The 20,194-nt window shown below is 37.4% G+C and overlaps 1 protein-coding gene across 1 annotated transcript; it reads right to left on the bottom strand.

The window, feature by feature from the left end:
- Positions 1-12,985: 12,985 nt before the first annotated feature.
- Positions 12,986-18,961, bottom strand: LOC114302746 (phenylalanine ammonia-lyase). Its single transcript, XM_028247817.2, has 2 exons — positions 18,368-18,961; positions 12,986-14,940 (listed from the first exon to the last, which is right to left on the bottom strand). The coding sequence occupies exons 1-2, from the start codon at positions 18,736-18,738 to the stop codon at positions 13,191-13,193; spliced, it is 2,121 nt and encodes a 706-aa protein (XP_028103618.2). The 5' UTR covers positions 18,739-18,961; the 3' UTR covers positions 12,986-13,190.
- Positions 18,962-20,194: the final 1,233 nt, after the last annotated feature.

Here is a 20,194-nt window from a genome sequence, read left to right as displayed (position 1 = left end):
CAGTATTTGAGATGTGTTTCCCTCCATAATTATCAATATAGAAAGAAACTTTTTGCATCCATAACTTTAGTACTTCTTTGTGCATTCCGTCCGTGCAACATGACTGGGTATATTTTTTAGACAAAATTTTTTTAAAACCCTTTTATTTCGTGCTTTGAATTCACCTATTTGCCTATCATATAAACCCTTCATCTTTACTGACCTTCCTTTTTCTCTACTCTTTTTCCCGACTTCGTCTTCTGAGAAAACTCTCTATCAATAGCTTTTTCTTCTTTGAAAATACCGTCGTGAAGCGTGCCAGTCCGTCTGTGACCTTGAAAAGGATTATTGACGCAGAGTGTGAAAAGTACAAGGCCGGTAAGAAAAGCGTCATTGACGGACGCATCTTCATTCCTCGTCGTCATGAGCAGTAAGAGTACGTGTTTGGGCCCATCTTCAGGGAGATTCCTACTGAGCTTCCAGCTCTATATCTATATCTAGAGGACCATTGTCTCCTTTATGAAAGTGGTCTTAACTGGGGAAGCTGGAGGATGAACCGCCCCCATAGCTGCTGGCCCACGATGAGACCAGAGTGGCAAGAATGGTATGATTGGGTTGTCCCTGATAAGACTCTGGATCTTCAAGAGCTCTGCCTTTTCAACGCCCTCCAATTATCCAGGTTCACCATTTCGGAGGACCCTTTCTTAATACCTGTTGCCCTTTACTTTTGGAATTCTGCTTTTAATTTCTTTCAATTCAGACGTGGGATGATGACCCCTACTGTTCTTGATATCTGTCATCTATTAGGATTGTCTCCTACTAGAACCCCTATTGGTCCAGATTATCCTGACCTCAAAATCCCTTTTTCCCTCCCCTCTCTTAACTCATCCTATAGCGACTTTGTCAAGGCCGAGAATAAAAGAGAGGGCCCTATGACTGACAGGGAATTCTTTTCTTTTATGTTATATTGGCTTTGCAAGTTCCTTTTCTGCACCTCTTCTCAGAGGATCATGCCTGAATTCGCCCATTTTGCCAAAGCCCTTGTCTTATAAAGAAAAGTGGCCTTAGCTCCATATGTCTTAGGTCATGTATATAGAGCTTGTTCCCCTTTTTTTGTGAGAAACCCTTGGATGCCAATCAAGGAGGTGTATTTTGGATGCTTTAACTTTGGCTTTTTGCATATTTTACTGAGCTACAATCTAAATGCGTAAAGTTTTTGGAGCCAAACCCTACTACTCATGGCATGAGGTTAGCCAATGTTTCACTCTATCCTTCCACCTTCGCCATTTACTTTTCCTTCTTCCACTAACTCCCAGCTTCCTTTTCTTCCCATAGCTTCCGTCCCTTCGAACCTACCAACATTGGCCCATCCTGGTTGAGGACCTTTTTGAGTGATAGGTTCTGCTCTTCACCCCAACACAAGAACATATAGGCCTCTATTCTGATCCCTAGAGAGTTATTCATTGGGACTAAGAACCCCAGAGCTTACAAATGCATTGTTGGGCCCTATTATCCTGCCTAATTTGCTAGGTACTTTGGCTTCTCACAAGGGGTCCCAATACCTCTCTGCAACCAGACCAATTTAAGTCTTACCAGCAGGGACTTAAAGGTTCGAAGATCCAGATTAGAAGAAGTAACTTCTAAATTCATCCAGGACTTTATTGACTTTGAGTATTTCCCTTTCATTCCTCAAAGTAACATATTGAAAAGGTGCCAGAACTGGTGGGTGACCAATATGGAGGTACACTTGGCCATTCCTCCCCAAGACCTATTAATGGTACTGGACGTACCTCAACCTAAATCAAAAGGGGCTAGAATTATTACTTCTTTCACTGCTCCTGCTACTACAGTTCTTGCACTGCTCCTGCTACTACAGTTCTTGCACTTGTCATCACAAAGCCTATTCTTGCTGCCTCAACTCCTCCTAGAGTTACTGGAGCTGCCTTGAAGAAAGGTATTTACCCTTGTTTATTTTCTTTTCTTCTCCTTTATAATGCTCTTAGCCTTACTTTTAGTTCTTTCTTTGGTGTAGGTGGTGCGGGTGCCTCACAGGGAGATTCTCTCCAAAAGGTCCAAGCTTTAAACCTTCTCAGGAGCAAATAACAACAACAAAAGAAAAGAAAGCTTTTACTTGATCTTGAAGAGGAGGCACCTGGGGTTCACGCAGCAGAAGAAGAAGAAGCAGAAAAAGAAGAGACAGAACAAGAGCAAGAGACACCCTTAAAAAAAAAAGAAGAAGATGACTGTCTCTCTTATTGATTTCACTGGAGATCCCATCCATGAAGCATCTGCTAAAGCAGTGCAAGCAGAGCATTCCAAAGAGCTTATTGTATTTCAAAGAGCTGAGAAGATGAGGCAACAACAAATGTTTAGAGATGAAGCTGCTGCCGTTGATGCATTCCAAAGAGAAGTTGCAAGAAAGCAACAAGTTGTTGGACATTATACTCTTCGCAATGCCCCAATCATAGCCATCACTTCTGAAATTAGTAATTCCCTTTGTGCCTCTATTTTCTTTTCTCAAATTCTTGGTACTGAGACTTGACATTACTTTGTATTTCTTCTTTTGCAGCAACAACTATTCTGCCTTCTTCAACAAGGACTTTTTCAATCTCAGTTGAAGTTGAAAGACCTCAAGTTGTAAAGCCAATTCAAGCAATACTTCCACATTTTGGTCCCATATTTTCTATACCCTTCTTGAGGCTAAGTATCCCTGCATCTCTTTCTTTTGGCTTAACTCCATATTTGTCTTTCAATTCTACTCAATTTGATTTCCCTTCAAGCCTTGCTTCTCCTTCCCCTCTTAAGGACATTCCAGCTGTTACTTCACCTTTAATGATAGCTGATTCCTATAGAGAAGGTACTGGTAACTCTCCAACTCATTGTCCATTAACTTTGCCTAGCTCCAGTCCCTCTTCCCTCAACCTACTGGTAGCCAAAACTATAGAGACTGCTGAGGATACTCCACCTTCTTCTCCTATTCTTATGCAATCATTTCTTCCTTCTACTAGAGCTCTTTCTGCACCTTCCATGTCCATGGATGAGGTGGACATCTTCGAAGCTAGGTCAGTTAGTCTCTTTGACATACCTTCCACCTCTCCAATGACTAGCAATGAGACCGAGCCATTAGTTCTAGTTGATTCTCTGCTAGAAATTTTTTAGAGCTCTTCCTCCAGTAGTAAGACTTTCTTGCCTTCAATAGACTTAGACAACTGTCTGGAGCTACTGACATCCTTCTCAAGAATTCCTTTCGAAGCCTTACAAAGGCCTATAATAAAAAATGGCATCCTCCAGTGTTGCAAGATTGTTGAGCAATCTGGCATGACTGTCTCAAGTCATTTATCCCAGGCGGCAGCCACAATTGATTTTTATATCAACATCTGTCATGTTGCCAAAGCTGCAGAGGAAAAATTACTGAGGGACCAGAGCTTTGTTTTCAAAGTACATACTGAAGTGTCAGAGCTGAAAGAACAACATTCCTCTGTTTCCCAATTTCGAGCTCAACTATTGGAGAAGAAAGCTCAACTTGAGGAAGAGTTATCAGCAGTCAACCAAGCTTTAGATCGAACTGCCACCAAGCTGCAAATTACCAATCAAGAGCTAGCTGATCGAAAGCAGGAGATGACCACAGCCATTTAGTTGTTCTCATCTCTCAAGAATAGAGCATCTATTGTAAAAGAACAATTGAAACACTGTACTGACTTTTGGGCCAATCTATGGCTACATGTACTCAACTCTTTATGAAATAAAGTTCTTATTTATCATTTGAGTGTCCTCATGTTCTTCTCATTTAGCACTTATTTTATTTCTTGTGTTTCCCACACGGTTAAATAATAAGGCTTCAAATATCTGCCATTAATCTTTTTGGGAAGTACATACCCATTCAAATTCTTCAAATGATATGCTCCTAAAGACAAGATTCTATGAACTTGATATGGTCTTTCCTAGATAGGTGACCATTTGCCAAACTTGTGGCTTTTAATCCCTATTGGGAGTATTGTCTTCCATACCAAATCACCTTCATCAAAGCTAATGTGTTTGACTTTCTTATTATAGTTTTGGCTGCTTTCTTCTTTTGGAAAAGAATGTTATTTAATGCCAGAATTCTAGTTTCATCTATACTTTCTAATTCTAAGCACATACTCTGATGGTATTGCTCAAAATCAAACTGATCCTGGCATCTCACCCTCAAGGACTTAACATTAATTTCCATAGGTAACACCGCATCATGCCCATATACTAAGGCATAAGGAGTGATTCCTGTACTTGACCTTAGAGAAGTCCTATAAGCCCACAATACATCCAACAACAAGTTATGTCAATCCCTAGGATTGTCTTCCACAACTTTCTGTATTCCTTTTTTCAAAGACTTATTAGATGATTCAGCTTGACCATTGGCTTGTACATAATAGGGGGTAGAATTAACAAGGCTAATTCCAAACTTTACCACAAAAGACTTTATCAGTTTCCCATCAAATACAATCCCATTATCAGTAATCATAGTCTGTGGGATGCCAAATCTGTGGATTAGTTCTTTAATGAATCCAATCACTTCGATATGGTCTACAGCCTTATATGGCTTAGCTTCGACCCACTTAGAGAAGTAATCTGTAGCCACCAAGATGAAACAATGATGCTTCGAAGAGGGTGGATGTATTTTTCCCATCATATCCATAGCCCATCCTCTAAATGGCCAAGGCTTCACAATGGCATGCAGGTCAGTTATGGGCACGTGCCTTATTGTGCCATGCTTTTGGCATGCTTGGCAACCTCTAGCATATTCTATGTAGTCTTTAAGGATAGTTGGCTAATAGTAGGAATGTCTTCGAAGTAGCCATCTCATCTTCACACCAGGCTGATGAGCACCACTAATGCCTTCATGAACCTCAGCCATAGCTATCAATGCTTCCTTTGGACCTAAACATTCCAACAACAACCCATCCCCCCTCCTTTTGTAGAGAGCATTACCATACATTATGTATTGCATAGATTGTAATTTAATTTTTCTGCTGGCTTTCGAAGATGGGCCAGCCAAAGACTACATTATTGGATGCCTCCAATCTTGTTCTTGTAAGTCATTATGATTGACTTCCAGGACCACATTCCTTTTATTTAAGAGTGGTATTACTTTCTGATATGTTGTTTGGCTTATGTCCCTTTGAGTATTATCCATTCTCTTGAAATTCGAAACTTTCTGAGCCATATCATTAGCTTTGTTATTCAAGAATCTTGGGACATAAGTTACATTTGCTATCTGAAATTGAGAAAGCAGATGTAATGCAACAACATAGTATGGAAACATACTTACACTTTGACATTTGAAAATCCCTTTCACCTGGTTAACTACCAATTGAGAATCTCTAAATATGTCAACTACATGAGCTTGTAATCCAATAAATATTTCCAGTCCCATTATTAAGGCTTCATATTCAGCTTGATTATTGGAACAAGTAATTTCATCCACTCTGAAACCATATGTGGTTTCTACTCCTTTTGGTGACTTAATTACTACACTAATTCTAGTTAGACCATTGACTTTTGATCCATCGAACCACATTTGCCATGGTTCAACACTAGTCACACCAAGTTCCATTATCTCTTGGCTTTCTGTTTGACATGGATGGTCTGCCAAAAAATTAACTAAAATTTATCCATTTACTACCTTTTGGGGGGCATATTCTAGATAAAATTCTGATAAAGCTAGTATCCATTTGTCAATTCTTCCCCCTCAACATAAGTCTAGATAACATATATTTAACCAAATCTGTGGTTGCAATTACTAAGACAGTTGTAGGCAAAAGATAATATCTTAATTTCATTGCAGCAAAATACAATGCAAGGCACAACTTTTCTATAGTTGAGTATTTACATTTACAAGAATTTAGAAACCTATTAAGGTAATAAACTGCTTGCTCTTTGCCTTCTTCATTGTCCTGAACTAAGAAAACTCCCAGTGAATCTTCTGCTGCAGCTATGCACAACTTCAAGGGCTTATCACCCCTTGGTGGCATCAACACTGGAGGTTTGGCCAAGTAGGCTTTGATTCCTTCAAAAGCAGTTTGATACTCTGTTGTCCACATAAACTCCTCTTCATCTTTGAGCCTCAATAAGGAAGAAAATACTTTAGTTTTCCCTACAGTGTTAGAAATAAATCTTCGAAGGAAATTAACCTATCTAGGGAATTTTTGTAATTCTTTCTTACTTGATGGAGGTCTGGCTTCAATGATAGCTTTGGCTTTATTCTGATCAATCTGTGTTCCCTTCTTGTGTACTACATAGCCCAAAAGGTTTCCAGCTGATACACCAACAGCACACTTAAGAGGATTAAGTTTCAACTTGAACTTTCTCATTCTTTCAAAAGCTGCTTCCAAGTGAAACAAATGTTCCTCCATGGATTGGGACTTTACTAAAATATCATCAATGTAACACTTTAAATATCCTCCAATGAGATCATGAAAGATAGTGTTCATAGCTCTTTGATATGTAACCCCAGCATTCTTCAAGCCAAATGGTATTTTACCCCATTCGAAAGTGCCAATATTCCCAGGACATTTGAATGCTGTCTTGTAGATATTCTCCTCTGCAATGCAGATTTGGTTATAACTAGAGTGCCCATCCATCATTGATAAAATTTGATACCCTATTGAACTGTCTACTAACAAATCTACTATGAACATAGGATACTCATCTTTTGGGATTGCTAAATTTAGGTTTCTGAAATCAATACATACCCTCATTTTACCATTCTTCTTAACTATAGGCACAATATTGGATAGCCATTCAACGTACCTGGCTGTCCTAATAAAGCCTGCCTTAAGAAGCCTAAGAATTTCCTCCTTGACCTTCTGAATCACCTCAGGGCTCATTCTTCTTGGTTTTTGCTTGTATGGCTTGAAATTAGGCCTCACAGGGAGCCTATGTTCTACTAATGACCTATCCAATCCTGGTAGTTCATTATAAGACCATGCAACACAATCTTTATATCTCTTCAAGACCACCAACAACTGGTCCCGGTTAGATGCATTCAACCAAGCACTTATATATGTGGGCTGCTGTATTGAACCTTCCCCTAAGTTCACTTCTTCCAAAGGGTCTTGCATCTGATAACTCACTGATGCTTCTTTTTTGATTTCTTTTATCTTCGAAGCAATCTCCTTGTTTTGTCCTGCTCCTAGTTTCTTTGATTCAACATCTTTGGCCTCCTCCTTATAGACAAAGTCTGTCCACAAGGCATCCTCTTCTTGTATTTCCTGGATTTTTGTTTCAATGTCCAATGCACAGTATTTTCCTAAGGCCAAAATGCTGACCTGTTGCTGCTCCTTCTTACAGCCAATGGCCCTGGCTTCTTCCTCTTGCTCTTGCATCTTCTGGACTATTGATTTTATGTCCAATACTGAGAACTTAATTAAAGCCAAAGATCTAGTCTCCTGAGTTTCATTTTTTTGCCTACAACCAGGCATCATTGTCATATTTGATGACAAACTCCTCATCAACACTTTCTTGGACTAAGTGCTTCAGGTGTGCTAATTCCTCATCAGCTGTCACTTCGGCTGATCCATCAGGTTCTCTCAGTACACTGAGTGGTGCCACTTCTTCAATATATAATTTGGCCTCTGCAAAATCTGCACAAACTATGAATGGTTGAGGATCTGCATTGATCTCCTCTGTCTCTTTACTGCCCAAGGCCATCATTATTTTCTGATGTAGAAAGGAAGGCACACACTTGTTGGTGTGAATCTAATCCCTATCAAGTAGAGCATTGTATTTAGCATTGCTGTCGATAACGAAGAATGTAGTCATACAACCCTGGTTCCCACATTCAGGTTGATGGGCAAATGCCTTGAGCCATCTGTTTGTCTCCAGCGAAACCAGCAATGGTTGTACTGGTTGGGATTAGTCTTGGGTTCCTCTTTCTTAGTTTCTTCAAAGAAGATTTTGGAAGCAGGTTTACTACTGCCCTATTATCCACCAACACTCGGTTCATCTGTATCCCATCGAAGAAGGCCTTGATAGACGAGGGTTTGACATGCTGTGTTATGGATGTTGTGGGATACTCAAAAGGGTATGAGAGGTTAATACTCACCTCTTCCTCACTCTCATCTCCAGTTTCCATTGGTATGGCCACTTCTGATTTATCTTGCACTATACTCACTTGTGAGTCGTCATTGGAAACTGGAATTGGGTCAATTTCTTGACCTTCTTGGTTCTCATCTTCGGCTTGGAATTCTTGTGGTAGTATATAAATCATATTCACTGATACTGGAGGAAACGAGCCAAATTGGATGATTGGCTGTACCTGTTTCTCTTCCTGGCCAACTTGTTCAATTTTTCAGAAGCATCTTCCATGCTGTATTTTGGCACTTCAGTACTCGTAAATTCCTTCGAATGATCTGTTTCTGCTGGTTTTTCAACCAAAAATGTTTGTTCATCCATGAAGGCTTCAAACATTTCTTCTTCAACCATCTCCTTCCTTTGGCCTAGGCCAACTTCTTCCTCTGTCTCACTATCACTTTCCATCAAAACCTTTTCCAGTCCTGCCAAACTGGATCTCTCTTTGGCTTTCAATTCGGAATGTACTTTGGTCAATTGCTCTCTACTGCAACTTCTCTTATCTTGAAGAGTTGATTTTGGATTATGATCTAACTTTAAACTTTTTTCTCTCTCTGCTTGGCCCTTTGGCTAAACCAATAAAAAGTTTTCTCCACTTTCTTTATGATCCTTCTGGTACTAAGTGTACCTTCGTTGGATCTTCCTCCTTTAGAATCTAGAGATCACTGGGACCATATCTGGTTCCTTTGTTTTTGGATGCTTTAGTAACACCTAATTATTTGGAGCTACCAAAGGGGGTTTAACTATCTTGCCCTGATCTCCGACAGTATTTCTTTGGGTAGGTATCTCCCTAGGTTTGCTCTGCATGACAAACCAATCCAGAACTCCAGGTACCCATGAACCTACTGACCCAATTGTCGAACTACCTCTTTCTTCATTCGAAATCAATTTCAAAGCTGGCTGTGAAGACCACTGCTTGGCTCTAACTCCTTGTTTTGGGCCTAATGCAGGCCTCCCATGAAAGTGGCCATTTTCTTTTTTTGTATGAGGCTGGTCTAGGAGGCCACTCTCTGGCTTTGATCCCATGACTCGAGCCCACTTCAAGTCTTTTCTCAGGATGATTGCCCTCCGTTCTTTAATAGTTGAGTGGTCTGAATTCATGTAAAGGTCTCTTGCCCTTGGAGTGCATTCTGGTGACTACTGGCTCAGTCATGAATGGCTGCTGTCTAGTACTAGTTGGATATGGTCTCTTATTATAGACACTGGTTGGTTTAGAACGCCTCTACACATCCTTGTAATATTGTTTCCCATCAATTGGAAGCCCTTTCAACCACTTGTAGCTCAACCTACACCTGGGACACATTCTTTGCATGACAGCCGCCTCTAAAGAATCATCATCCAGTGCCTCTTCATCAGAGTCTTCCTTCTGACCTGCAAAGCCTTGCCCAACAGCTGGTAAACTTCTAGCATCTATTTTGACAGTAGTTTGGCTGGCAACATGCATTTGCACATTGACATCTTCCAATTCTTTCAAGGACAAGTTCTGGAAGTCTAGCACAATAACATTGGCTGCCATTTCTCCAATTTCTGGGAATGGATTAGTGTCAATCCCCATAGCCTTTTCTGTTTTAGCTGGGAATTTTAAACTCTCTTTTCGAATCTGCTCTTGGATCCTGTCTCAAAAAGCAATGCAGTTTTTAGTTGAGTGAGACCAAGAATTATGCTACCTACAATACACTTTTCCTTTAAGTTTCTCTGGAGATGGAATTTTGACTCCTTTTGGTAACTTCAAGAAGTTTTTCGCAAGCAAATGATCAAAAATGTCATCTACCTTTGTTAAATCGAAAGAGTATTCCCTTTGAAGGTCTTTCTTTTTGAACTGTTGGTCTATTGTTGTGTCTTTATGAATTAATGCCTCACAGATCACAGGTTCTTTTTTTCACAATCTCTGCCTCATCAATCTCATAATTAGGATCTCTATAATATGTCTTATATGATGCATTACTTCGATCTTGCTCTTCCTCTAGTAATGCTTCATACCTAGACACCTTATAAGTTAGTTCCACTAAGTCTCTAAACTCAGTTGAGTCAAACTTCTTTCGAAGCCTAAACTCTAGACCATTTTGAGCCAACCTCACAAATTCAGGCTCTAGTAAGATGATCCTACATTTGTTTCGTGCTTTTTTGAATATGGCAATAAACTGAGTAACCTTCTCATCAGGCCTTTGACTCAATCTTGCCAAGTCTACCATAGACACTTCTGGCTCTGTTTGGAAGAATTGGGCATGAAATGCCTCCTCCATTTGTTGCTAAGTTTGGATAGAGCCAGGTGTAAGGTTAATATACCATACAAAAGCTGTCCCAGTTAGAGAATTTGGGAACAATCTTAACTTCATGTAGTCATTATTGGTAAATTCACCACATTAAGTCGCAAACCTAGCAATATGCTCAACCGTTAACTGGTTTCCATTTCCATAAAAAAGGGCAAAGTCTGGTATCCTGAAACCTCTTGGGTATTCATGTACCCTATCTACCCATTCTGGGTACGATTTCCTGTACACAGGAGTCTGAACCCCCCAAGCCATTGGTCCACACATCTCTCTAACAATATCAGCAATTTGGTCCCCAGGGACCATATTTTGTGCCTGTTAAACCACTACTGGAGGAACAAACACGGGATTTGGTAGACAACCTTGTGCCTAGGGTCCTCTTGGTCCATAGGGTGGTATGTTTGGGACTGGTTATCCCTGTGGTGCTGCCTGCTGTTGAGGGTATGGGTGACCCCCTTTGAGCCTGTCCTGCCAAAGGACCTGCGAAAGGTGTTGGAACAGGTATTGTGTCTCTTCCAGTTGCAGAAAACCCTTCCAACCCTCCGGGTATAAATTCGAACAAAGGATTAGTGAACCCCCTCGTACCAGGTATGGCTTCGAACATGGGATTTGGAAACATCCTTATACTATTTTCTTGTGTTGGACCAGATCCACCAATTTGCATGGCTTCACTGTTAAGTAAGGAGGCATTTTGATTTGCCACAGGCCTCGAAAGAGGCTCATACCAAGACTGAGGCGATGGTCTTTCATGGTTTTGGTTACTAGTTTGACCATTAGTATGTCTATTACTTTGCATAGGCTGTTTATCTCTAGTCAATCTTTGCTAAGGGACATTTGAATTTTCTTCTATATGCCTTGCGTTAGTTGGTTGATGAGTATTCATTCGATCTAAAAAGGATGTTGCCTACCTTTCCATTGTGTTCATTAACTGTTGTCCCATGGCATCTACTAGGCCACCCCATGGATTCATTGGCTGAGTAGATGAAACAGTGGATGGTCCAATTCCTTAGCCTCGTCCAATATTTTGAACATGTGGTACTTGTTCCGAAGTACTGGTCTGTTCGACCATAGGTTCTAATAAAATAGGTGCTTCCACAGGATGTGTTATCACATTATCCTCTAGATTAGGCATGTCTACCTCTCCTTCCACGCCTTCTTCCAAGTGTTCATTTTCTCCTTGTCTCCTACGTCTAGCCATTTTAATTAGTCCCATCGGGCATGCCAAAAATATATGTTGGTTTTTTGGATTTCGAATGTTATTTTTGTAATTGTGAGCGTGCCAGCAAGGATCAATCAGTCCTTACAGAATATTAATTGCCAACCAATTATCAGACGATTGTGTTTTAGTTATTTCAGCCTCAATGAAGAGGACTTTTACTGATGGCTTTGTTTAGGAGAATCAAACAAACAATGATTAAACGACGAACAATTGTACCTTTTCATTAAGCAAAATAAAAGACTTACGAATATCCAAATCAACCTCGTAGAGGTTTACAGCAACAAGCTACTTGAAAACTACTCCTATGAACGAAATACAGTGCAGGAATTTGAAGTCAGAAATGTAAAGAACAAGAAATGTAAAAACTGGAAGGAAAAATAAAGTAGATAAAACTGATTTTTTTTATCTGAGTCAGGGGCGTTTTCTGAGGTCTTCTCTACTATTTATACTTCTTAATGACAACCGTCGAACCATCCCTCCATGATCACTGATCATGCTTCCTTGTAGTTATCTCCACTATGCCACATGCAGTTAGGCTTCCTTTCTAATTTTTGAATTTAAATATATAAGTAACCGTTAAGGCCACGTCATCTTGCATCTCTTTGCTAATTCAGTGCTACGCAGATCTATAATAAACCAATGCTCACTACCACGTGTGTGATTATAATTGAAGATTTGAATTGTCTTTTCGTACTGTCCTCATTCTACCATGTGCTGAACTGTGATTGGCTTGTACAAAATATGTAGCAAACACATATATACTAAGAAGTTTTGAATAAAATTTGAATATTTTTTCTTAGGAGTAATTATGAGTAAAATTTTGAATACACTTTTTTGGTTACTCACTAGTTTGCTTATCGGTTATTATGAGAAAAAATGTCTTATGAAGTAACAACAAAAAAAAAAAAAATCACTATAATTGTGTGATTTAGGGGACACTTTTGGATGGCAATAATTTGCACGGGGATATGGAGTTTTTGGTGTTTATTATAGGGGTTTTTGCTGTACATTAAACAAGTTATTTATAGTTTATTTTAATTTGAGAGTCATTCTTTGGTACAGTTTTTGTTTATGACTTATTAAGCATAAATAATTTAAATAAGCTTAAAAAAAAATTAATTATCTATGAGTTAGAGGAGTAGTGGTTTTGGTTTGCTTGTGATTAGCAATTTTTAACTTACAATAAGCTCTACATGACATTTGCTTATTTCTTTCATTCTTTAAATAAATATATATTTTTTAATACAATAATTAATATTTTAAAGAAACTATAGTTCATTAAATAAAACTAAAATATTCTGCTTTCAGATTTTTTTTTTTCTTCAAAGCAGTTTGTCAAAATATTGTTTCCAAGAAAATGAAAACAAAATCGAAAACAGTACCAAGTAGGTCAAAGTTGCAAATCAAAACCTGAACCAAAAAACTAGAATCCTTGCTGTACATAAATTCAGAAAAAAAAAAAAATACAAGAGTAAAAATAAAAATAAAAAATAAAAAAGACACAGCTTAATATTAAAAGACTAATGACAGTAATCCCATTATATAATCCAAATTACAAAAACAGTTGTAACAGTAATATAACAGAAATTTGAACAATTTTTTGGTCCATGATGATCTTAACATATTGGAAGAGGAGCACCGTTCCATTCCTTGAGACATTCGAGCAGCGGATCGATCATCTTCCCATTGCAAATCGCAGTAAAAACTTTGTCGAATTCCTCACCCGGCGACACGATCTTCTCTCCTGTCAAAAACCCAGTCCCCAATTCCTCCCTCACAAACTTGTACAATGGGTAAGATCTACAATCTTTGATCCTGTTTGGAATCGTTGGATTTCCACTCTCCAAAGCACTTCTTGTGCACTCAACTTCCTTTGGCAATTGGGTCTTTAATTCTTCCTCAAAAGCTCCAATCTTTAAAAAGATGGATGCGTTCATGTTCTTGGTGTCATCGTTGTTGATCAAAGCGTGATCGACAAGGACTTGTCTTAGTTTTTGCATCAATGGGTATGTAGCACTGCAAGGGTCATCGATATATGTGAAAATGTGCTCGTGATCAACAACTTTAATCAAGTCCTTCTCGCAAAACCTTGAAGGGTGAAGCTCCCCATTGATGCCCATTGTGAGGACTTTCTTAGCCACTTGGCTTACTGTGTTCCTCACTGTGTTCTTCAAATTCTCCTCCAAATACCTCAAATCAATGGCTTGGCAAAGCCCAACCAAGTAGGTAGATGACATGAGCTTCAAGATATCGATTGCTTCGGCTGTTTTTCGTGAGGAGATTAGCCCCAAAGAGTTGACATCTTGGTTGTGTTGCTCGGCGCTTTGGACATGGTTCGTGACCGGGTTAGCAAGAAATTGGAGTTCAGAACAATAGGCTGCCATAGCTATCTCTGCGCCCTTAAATCCGTAATCCAAGCTAGGGTTTCGGCCACCGGACAGATTTGAAGGCAACCCATTATTGTAAAAGTCATTCACTAGCTCTGAAAATTGTGCAAACATGAGTTTCCCAATTGATGCCAAAGCCAGCCTAGTGTTGTCCATTGAGACACCAATTGGGGTGCCTTGGAAATTCCCACCATGTAAGGCCTTGTTCCTCGACACGTCGATCAAGGGGTTGTCGTTCACCGAATTTATCTCCCTCTCAATGGACTTGGTCGATGATCGAATGACTTCAATCAGTGGACCCAACCACTGAGGGGAGGTTCGGAGAGCGTACCGGTCTTGTTTGGGCTTTTGAAGCGGGTCCATTTCATGCAACTTTTGGGCTGCCTTGACATAAGAACTACCATCTAAAACATGTTCCATTATAGCTGCAGCCTCAATTTGGCCAGGATGGTGCTTCAATTTGTGTGTCAAATGGTCCGTAAACTCCGGTTTCCCTTGCATAACCTCGGCGAAAATCGCTGACAAAACTACAGACAAAACGGCTAATACATTGGCATCAAAGAGGACAATTGAGGCCAATCCAGACCCAACAGCTGTGCCATTGACAAGTGCAAGGCCTTCTTTGGGCTGCAACTCAAAAAACCCGCCATCAATACCGGCCCGACGGAATGCTTCAGTGGCATCAAGGGGTTCTCCGGTGGGCCCAACACATTTCGAGTTGGGCCGGCCTGTTAGAACCCCGGCGATGTAAGATAGGGGGACTAGGTCGCCAGAGGCGGTGATTGTGCCGCGGAGAGGCAAGCATGGAGTGATGTTGTGGTTGATGAGTTTTGTGAGGGCTTCAAGGATTTCAAATCTGATGCCAGAGTAGCCTTGAAGGAGTGTGTTGATTCTCACTAACATTGCAGCCCTCGTAGATGAGTGAGGCAATGTGTGGCATGACTCTGTCCCATTTCCAAATATTCCAGCATTCAAAAATCTGTTGCAAGAAAACACTTTTGTCAAAAATCTGTTGCAAGAAAAAAATAATAATTTAAAAAACCTGGAAAAAAATAATAAAAATTTTTCTCTCTTTTTTTTTTTTTTGTCTTCAATGAATTTAACAAAAAAAATACTTTTAAATTCTTCCAGATTAGGGAGACCTGAAAAAAGAAAAAAAAAAAATTTTGACACAAATTATTATTATTATTATTTTACTAAAGACAGTTTTATCAAAACATAGTCAAAATCTAGGAAGTTTTATGCCATGAAATTTGGTAAGTTTAGTAATAACTGGCTCAAAAAAGGACAGCCACTAAATTATTCGTTGGGGAAACTTCAATGCCAGTTTGACCTCCAAGCCCATATTTCATTGCACTCCCCCACATTTTTTAACCATATCTTCGCCCAAAAAAAATAAAAGTAAAAATAAAAACTAACCACGTGTATTGCATTGCATTGCATTGTTTTACATGAAAATTTATTCCTCCCATAAAATTTTTAAAATTACAGTTAACCTTCCACACTTTTCATATAAATTATACTTACACTATAGTCTCTTCTAAAGGTTTAATTTACATAATAATTAAACTTATTTTTATTAATAATTTGTTAATTATACGAATAAAAAAATAATATTGTCAACTACTTTTATTAAAATGTATATTTATCTTTATTTATTTCAATGTCTATTGATCACATGTATTAATTTTGATCATTTTAATTTTATTAAAAGTGATGTTAATATAATTATATTAAAAATTAAAGTTTACATTTATTTTTATTTTTTAAATTTTAAGAGAAATAAGTATAATTTACCCAAAATTATTTGATGTTGTTGGGGGGTGTTTGCAGCCGTGCTGGGGACCCCCAGTTGGGGTTGACCCCAGCACCCCCACTCCACGTGGGAGACTGTAGACCAAGTAAAAATCCAAAAAAAAAAAAAAAAAATTCAACCAATCACGTGCTGCCACATCAGCTGGGGGGTCACTGGGGGTCTTCAAAATTGGGGGTGCAAATCATTTTTCGGGGTGTTTGGGCGTGAGTCACGTGATCGTGTAACATCCAAAGCCACCTAAGCAATTCGTACAACGTTTGCATAGAAAGTTGCGCAGACACTCCTGCAAACCTAGAGCTCACCTCTAATCGAAGGGCCAAATGTAATGAAGGGGTTGTTTGGAATGTTCTAAATAAGTACTCCCTCCGTCCCATAATATTAGTTCCTTATTCTATTTTTTATTGTCCCAAAATATTAGTCCCTCTTCAAAAATCAAGTACAAAAATAATATAAATTTCTCATTTTGCCCTTCTTTTAAATTCATAAATAATATAAAAAGTACAATTATGACATTGATATTCTCAAAAAAGTGTACTATCAAAGGGTAATTTTGGAAAACCAACTTTTTAAAAGTATAATAATTGTACTACCAAAAAAAGTTGGATTCCCCAAAAGGGACCATTATTTTGGGACGGAGGGAGTATATTTTTTAATTTTTTATGAAATATGGGTTGAGTTTGAAGTGTTGTGGTAGAGAGATGATGTGATTTAAATAAGATGATATGACTTAAATAAGATAATGACTTTTTAACTTTTTTTGAAGATGTCAAACTTAACCTGAATAAGATTAGAGATCTCAAAAGATTCATTAAAATTTTTATTAAATATCTCACATAGGTATGGAGTCTATATGAGACTTACATAGTGTAGATTCTACACTTATGTGAGACATTTGATAAAAATTTTAATAAATTTTTTAAGATCTCTAACATTTTTCAATGCAATTTTGTGAGTGTATGTATAAATTTCTGTAAAATGTTCTGTTTGCCGAAAGTTTTTTGGGATTATGCAGTAAACTAATTAAGACTATCCCTTGCATAAAGTTGTACATACAGACAATCCTTAGATGAGTCAATTTGATAATTTTTTAAAACCTAATTGGTATATTTTTGGAGTTTTTTTTCTGCATTTGGCTCCCTACAAAACAGAATGAAAGATCCTTCTCATAACTAATCATTTTTGTTTATCTTGGGATAAGGCCAAAAGGGTAATTTTGTCACAAGGGCAGATCATGAATTAAATTTTGGGACATTTCATGGCCACTAGATATCTACATAAATGTAACCACCGAATGTCACCTAACCTCACAACTGTCTATATAATTATTACTTTTTAAAGCTAACGTACAACTTATTTGATGTTATAATCAAAAATTAAAAATTCTTAATAATCAATTTTTAAAACTTTTTTAAGCAGTTTTTGTCTCATAAATGGTGGTTTGTATTTGATGGTTTGTATTTGAGAAACATGTTTTGAGATAAAAAATATGAAAATTTGCTTGGTTCGGTTTTTTTTCAAAAGATGTTTTGAAAAATTATTTTGAGAGAAAGTTTTGGAAAAAGTGATTGATTTAATGTGTATGAGAGAGACATTTGCTTGGAAAATTTGTAAATCAAACAAGTTTTGGAAAAAAAAATTGGAAAAATTTGTTTAGTTTGATTACTTTTGAAAACTTATTTATAAAAAAAAATTTCTAAAATTTTTTGAAAAACATAAACCAAACAAGACCTAACACTCCGACGTAGATTTTCAAAATAAGAAAAGTTATAAACAGCTCCCCATTATTGATTAAAAACAAATCTACAAAAAGGTTATTTTTGGAAAAAATTAATTTGTTAGGCACATTCTTATTTATTTATTTATTTATAGACTTTACAAAGGGGTTGTTTGTTTTTTGAGTTGGGCGAAAAAATAAATAAATAAATAAATAAATTATAAAAGGACAAAAATCACATAAAGACAAAAAAAAAAATTTATCATTCCAAAGTCAAAAAGCCAAACAAAAATACTTGTTTGGCAAGAAACTTTTTTAACTAAAAAGTCAAAAAATTATTAAAAAAATCAAAAAACTAATAACCTATATCAAAAAGTCAAAGATTTCCTATTCTCTCTACTTTTTGCACATCTTTTCGTAAAAAGTTAAAAATTCATTCCAAGCATACTAATTTTTTTTACATCACATTTTAGCTAAAAAATCAAAAAGTTATTAAAAAAGTCTGTTCCCAAACGAGGCCTAAAATGTGATGTAAAAAAAACTATATGTTTGTAATGACTTTTTGGTATGAATTGTTGACTTTTTAATTTTTTTAGTAGTTTTTTAACTTTTTAACTAAAAGGGACACTTGCCAAACGAGACCTAAATAACCAAAAAAAGTCTTAGGCTAAAAAAATTAAAAAAAATCAAAAAATTAATTAAAAAAGCCCTTGCTAAACGAGAACAAGCGTTTGCCAAATGAGTTAAGATTTTTGTAGTGAATTGAATTACCGAATCGAGGGAAACGAAATCTAATTGTGATTAAGATCCACTAATCTTGTTATTAGGACACAGAATGAGGACAATTATTATATATATAAGTAAATAATGTTTCACCTGATAAGCTCCTTTTGAAGAGCACCACCTTGTTTAGTCCTCCTATGAGAAGTAGCACCAAACCCAGTGGTAACGCCATAACTATCTGTCCCTTTATTCACGCTCTCCATAACCCACTCACTGCTTGCTTGAACGGCGGCTCTAGCCGCCTCGCTGAGCTTCACCGGCAGGCATCCCGCCGCCACGGCCGCCACCTGAGAAATGGTGAGGGTCTCCCCGCCTAGGCGGATGGCCGGCTGGCGAAACTCTCTGACCATCCTTTTTACTTCATCCAAGTGGCTCCCCTTCATTGACTCCGCGGCTAATTCCCAACTCAATGGATCTTTAATCACGTGGCCATGCCCGTTGCCATTTTCGTGACAAAACTCCATCGTCAACAGAAAAACCACACAGAAAACGTTTTTTTGAGCAACGAAAATGAAGAGGGATTTAGAGAGAGATGAGATGGGTTATATATACTAAATGAATATATGTGAAATGGGAAATCAATTCAATATATACTAAATGAATGAATATATGCTGAGGCTGAGGCTGAGGCTGAGGGTGGTTCACCAGTTTTGGGGGTTGTTTAAGTTTAAATAGAAGGTGCGTCTCAAAGAGTGTTGGGTGAGAAGCTGGGGGTGTTAGTTGAAACATTTTCTTGGCCGTTGGATTCAATTGTAAGCTGACAGGTAGGATTGTTGACACGTAGGTGTGATTTTTGTGGGATTCTAATGCGAGGAGGATGCATCATATTTTCTTGTTTTTTTACCCGTCAAACTTGAAGCGGTGGTGGTTGGTGGAGTGCATGGTGTGTATGCATTGTAAATATGTATATGTATGATCACTTCTTTCTTTATTTACTGTTTTGGGAAAATTATTTTTTTTTTTTTTAAAAATTTAAGATTTGACACTTATCACAAAATATATCTTGAATTTTTAATTTTGTCAATTTAAATTTTAAATTTTGAATTTGTTTTAAATGTAAATATTTGTCTATTTCGTTAATCGATAAAAATAAGAATATTTTAATTATTAAACTCAATAAAAAAAAATAACATTTTAAACGTTTTATATATATTTAAATTGATTAAAATATTATTCTTTTATTAATTTTACTTCACAAAAATAAGCAAATCTAATCGTACTCAATTTTGTCTAATCCCCAACTTCCATATAAATATAAACGAAAAATGTCACATTAACAAGTATATGACACCACTTTGTCAACATACGGCACCATTTGGATCTTAATTCACCTGATTCAAACCCAAACTTATTTCTCTCTTTTTTTTCTTCTTCATTCCATTTTTGTCCATCTCTTGTCTATATTCCCCTTATTACCTTTGAACCCTTCCTTCCCTCCTCCACTTCACTTTATGTTCCTCCCTCCATCATTTAAACCTCCTCAACCCTCACTACAACATTACCACCAACACCTCACCCCTTTCACTTCCTTAACTCTCTCTCTCTACCCTAAGGTGGTGTTTGTTCCGGAAGATTGAGGGGTGAGATTGGACTATTAGTCCATCTAAATTAATAATCCGTTGTTTGGTTCAAAATTTTTGTACTAGAGTATTAGTCCTTAATCCATTGAATTATTGTGTCCCATGGGGGAGGGGAGACACAATAGTCTGTATAATATTATTCCCACTTTGTCTGTATAATATTATTTAGCTTGTTTGGTTCTAATTTTTAGAAAATTCAATTTTTTTTTTAATTTTTCGTATTTTAATATTTTCAATGAATTTTTTTAATATTTTAAGCAAATCTTTTTAATTTTTAGACACGCCTAACGTAAATACACTCAAAAAGTATAATATTTATAAGAAAAAAAATCTTTAAAAA

The sequence above is a fragment of the Camellia sinensis genome, chromosome 12, assembly GCF_055761805.1.
Source record: "Camellia sinensis isolate YWXY chromosome 12, ASM5576180v1, whole genome shotgun sequence".
Lineage (NCBI taxonomy): Eukaryota > Viridiplantae > Streptophyta > Magnoliopsida > Ericales > Theaceae > Camellia > Camellia sinensis.
Note: the sequence above shows the minus strand (reverse complement) of the source record. Positions and strands in the feature narration are given on the sequence as shown.